This window comes from Uloborus diversus, chromosome 2, assembly GCF_026930045.1.
Source record: "Uloborus diversus isolate 005 chromosome 2, Udiv.v.3.1, whole genome shotgun sequence".
Lineage (NCBI taxonomy): Eukaryota > Metazoa > Arthropoda > Arachnida > Araneae > Uloboridae > Uloborus > Uloborus diversus.
This window is the reverse complement of record NC_072732.1, coordinates 39,920,389-39,924,524: the sequence shown is the minus strand read 5'-3', so window position 1 is coordinate 39,924,524 and position 4,136 is coordinate 39,920,389. Positions and strand designations below refer to the sequence as shown.

Here is a 4,136-nt window from a genome sequence, read left to right as displayed (position 1 = left end):
TTTTTGGAACTAACTTTCGAGTAACTACCGGTGCTCTAGTTCTTTACAAAAAAAGGCTTCTAAGACTTCAATTTGAAAATTTTCTGGTGGATGGCATCAAAATCAATCTTGACTTAAAATCACCAAAGATCTTAAATGTGTTTTCAGAAGATCTAATTTAAAATTCGGTATTTGGATTTCCACTTCCGAAAAGCTGCAGCAGGAGAAACCCTGAACCTACGCTCCCCTAACATCACCAAATATTGTCAAAAATTGCGTTTTTAAGACTACAATTTCAAAACATTTTCTGGGGGAGAGACCCCCCGATTTCAGACTCAATGTTAATCTTTCCATTAAGTTTATATTGCTAATACTTTAATGACTCCCAGAAGCCAGAAAGCTAAAGTCCTCTCTCTCTCTCTCTTTGTATTGATACATGCATTTGAAAAAAATTAAGGGGATGCCAAACTCGTACCCGACCCCTCCCACCAGGATTTTGACCTCTCATCGAGTCTGGGAGTCATCAGGGTATGGCAGTATAAAAAAGGGAATGTTATGACCCAGTAATGTATGTTTGTGTCGAGGGACCTATCACGTTCTAAGACGGCCCTAGTCTTTCACCCATGAACATCACTAGATGAGTTTCATAAAACAGGGCAATTAAATTACTTGTTATGACCGCAGAAAAGGACATACTAGCCAAGCAGTGTTATCATTACGGAAATATTCAATCAAGTTCCGGGCATTATAAAAATACTTAAAAATGGACAATTACAATCACAATTTTCCCCCAACATAAGGTTTAGCTAATACTGTATCAATTTGTTCACCGTTAAAGAGCAGAAATGTTCCTATCTGTTAAATTTTGTTTAAATAAAACATTTTTCGTTGTTAAGAATAATTTCCTCATATTTAAGTGATATCCCAATCGTTAGGTAAAGTTTAATACCTATAACAGCTATGGGACAGCTACATCTCCTAATGCCAGGGCCGATTTTTTCAACCAATCTGCCACTGAGTGAGAAGGAAGCTGTTTGTTTTACAATTAGCTTAGTGTCAATTAAAATGAAAGAGAAAATAAATAACTTGATATAAAAGTTTTGAGAGAACTCCTTTCAGCTCAACTGTCTAAAGAAAAGTAATCAGTGATTGATTGTAATAACCACTGAAATCTAAAGAAGTTTTTTGGCATCCAAGCATGGCTTTAAAATTTAAGTATCATTGTTGAAACAATTTGATCATTTTTCCAAAACCACTGAAGTTAAAATCTAAAGAAGTGACTATATAAGCATTGCTTCAACAATAATTGAAGTATCATTGTTGAAGTAATTAGATAACTTTTTTCCCCCTCCATTATTTCCCTATAATGAGTTATATAAGATTCTGGAGGGGTACTGCACATTTTTTTGCAGAAAACTTTTAAGAATTAAAACTGTTCATGGACAGTTTTAATTCTATCTCAGACTGCGCGTGAAAAGCATAATAATGTATATTTAAAGAAAATAGGTCAAATCATGTCATGGTGTAGAACCTATGTCAAAAGGTGCAGATAATGGTGGTTCAAATGAAGCACTCAAATCGGATGGTGCTGGAGAAATCTCTGGTTGAGCTGGGCTGACATCTTCAAAACCGGTACCTAGACTAAATGGTGAAGGGTCAGTAGAACGCATATCCGAGTTCAACAGATCAAGCTCATCGGTTGGAGATACAGTACCAGACCCGTGTTTTTCATCAGAGGTAAAATCGTCTAATTTTATATCTACCGTGTTATCATTGTGTGACGCAGCTGGCCGACCACGTCTTTTTGTTGGCATGTCAGTTCTCATGTGTAACATTGTTTGCTTCATTTTATGAATCATTGTTTCAGGAACAGTAAACCCAATAATTTCATCAGTCATAAGTGCTGGGTTATTCCTGTATTCTTCAGACTCTGCTAGTTCTTTAATATCTTCAATTAGCAGCATGTACGCTTTACCTCCAGTTGCTGGCATAAGATTGTGATCGTATAACCACTGTTTATCTTCTTGATCACCAGAATACTTGAATATTTCAGGATGCTTACTATAAAGGCGGCCTCTTGTTGCACCCAAACCTAAGGCCTTATTTGCTTTTGCTCCCATAATGAACTGTGTTTCTGGAGTCAAACGTGATGGATCCCACTTAGGACCCTCCCGTCTTACTTGTTCAATTTTTAATTTCATGGGAGTAGAGCGTCCAGATGTTACATTTGGTGGTCTACCTTTTTTCTTCTTTGGTTTTACAGGAACAAAACTTGCTTCTGAATCACTGTCAGAATCTTTTCGTTTTTTTATTAAAGTTTTTGTGACATTACTGCTGGACTTTTGATCGCTGGAAGAGCTATTTTCAAGTTCAATAAACTCAGCAGGACTATTTCCGCGATTAGATGAACACTGGTACATTTTTTTAGCTTCTTCCAAAATTTGACGACATACAGACTGTATGTGCTGATCAGATACTGAATTTTCTCCATTATTTATTTTAATATTTTCGACACCTGGTTTGAAAAACTTTTCAATATATTTTTGAATTATTTCATCGATTTCCTTGTTTATAAACTTCTGCATATTTTGTCGCAAGATATCAAGTGATTTTGCTGTACCAGAAATAAATCCAAGTCTTGCTCTTTGCATAGCAACAGCTTGTGATCTATAAGCAGTTCTATAGCTAGTTGTACTCGTAGGAAAGTTACTCAGATTATAAGACCGCATATTAAACGTATTCTCCCATTTTACAAGTCCCAAAGGATGTAGAGTATCGTAGGCTTCAGAATTAATTTTATCACTCCTGAAATAAACGTTGACGTTTCTATTACTTGCACCAAAAAAGCGAAGCTGTTGATGCTCATTTTTATTTGAATGAGTAGATGATGTTAATTCAAATTTCGGTGTTTGCCAACTAAATATATTTAACTTTTCTTTCGAGTTACTTCTTTCGGAGGGAGAATAGACTCGTATTTCAGGTACATTCGAAGACATTTTCGGCATTCGTAAAATAATGCAAAATGGAAACAAATACAATAGCGTGTTTAACTATTTGGAAGTGAGTGTCTGGAGATTTTGGATCAGTAAATTATTTCTTGCCTATTTTGCAGTTACATTTTCATCTGCAGTGGTTTTATTACGAGGGCTCTGAACGTAACAGATCGTTTGTTGACATCCAGGGTGAGAGCAGAAGCCCAGGCATCAGGCAGGGATGAGGCTGCTGCGAGTGGTAAGTTCGGAAACAGGAAGCGGTCTCGCTACCAGAAGAACTTCGGCAACGGCAAACAGCTGACGTCAGACGGTCTGTTCGGAAACAAAAAACTGCGCTACCGCCCAAACCGGTGACATTGGTTGTGTTCGACGAAACTCACCAGTCTACCAGTCTACCGGTAAGTAACCGGTACAAACCGCAGCATTCTATCATCTATCAGTTACCTCACCGGTTACCATTTTAAGCTGTTGATTGGTGGATTGGAGCACGTGATCATTAGCTGTCACGTGATTAACTAACCGGGCGCTTCCGGTTGAGCTCGTCGAACGTAAGCCTTATCGGATGTCATCCAACCAGCCAATCGGCATAACCAGCTACTGTATTCGAACATACCCGTACTTCACAGTTAATATTTCATTTTGCAAAACTTACCTGTAACATCTGGTTTCCTTCGCGCGATGTGCAAAATTGTAAATACTTTTGATGTTTATTACTTTTAGATTAAAACTTTTAAGTGATACTATTTTGCAAAGTCCTTGATGTAGTTAAAATTTTTGAAAGTGTTTTTTCATTTCAAGTTTATTGTAAGTATTAGCTTGATTCAAGTTCTTAAAGATTTTTATTCATGTTCCTAACAATGTCGAGTTTGAGAATTGTCAATATGCTATTGTAATGACGTATTTAGCTGCGTAACCTTTTAGTACTATTTATGTTGTGAATAAAGGATGTTCGTTAAATTTAATGAATTACAATTTGAAATACATCATTCCAAAAGCGAAAATAAGTGGCTAATTTGGTTAATGTTTGTTTACTATATTTACGATGAGCATCTATTTTCAGAAGCTGAATTTTCTGAACCAAAACATAAGCCACCTGAAAATGCAAAATGCCTAACACTTCTGTTCCGTCCTTTACCATTATTAAGCTTTGGTTATATTGATTAA

The 4,136-nt window shown here is 36.4% G+C and overlaps 1 protein-coding gene across 1 annotated transcript; it reads right to left on the bottom strand.

Annotated features, from left to right (window-relative positions):
* Positions 1-1,496: 1,496 nt before the first annotated feature.
* On the bottom strand, positions 1,497-2,975 carry LOC129235232 (deoxynucleotidyltransferase terminal-interacting protein 1-like). Its single transcript, XM_054868938.1, has one exon. It carries the CDS (start codon positions 2,973-2,975, stop codon positions 1,497-1,499), a length of 1,479 nt encoding a protein of 492 aa, XP_054724913.1.
* Between the last annotated feature and the right edge of the window lie 1,161 nt (positions 2,976-4,136).

What these genes read in the sequence shown, in the direction of transcription:
- LOC129235232 (XM_054868938.1), bottom strand. Translation starts at nt 2,975, where the DNA reads ATGTCTTCGAATGTACCTGAAATACGAGTCTATTCTCCCTCCGAAAGA.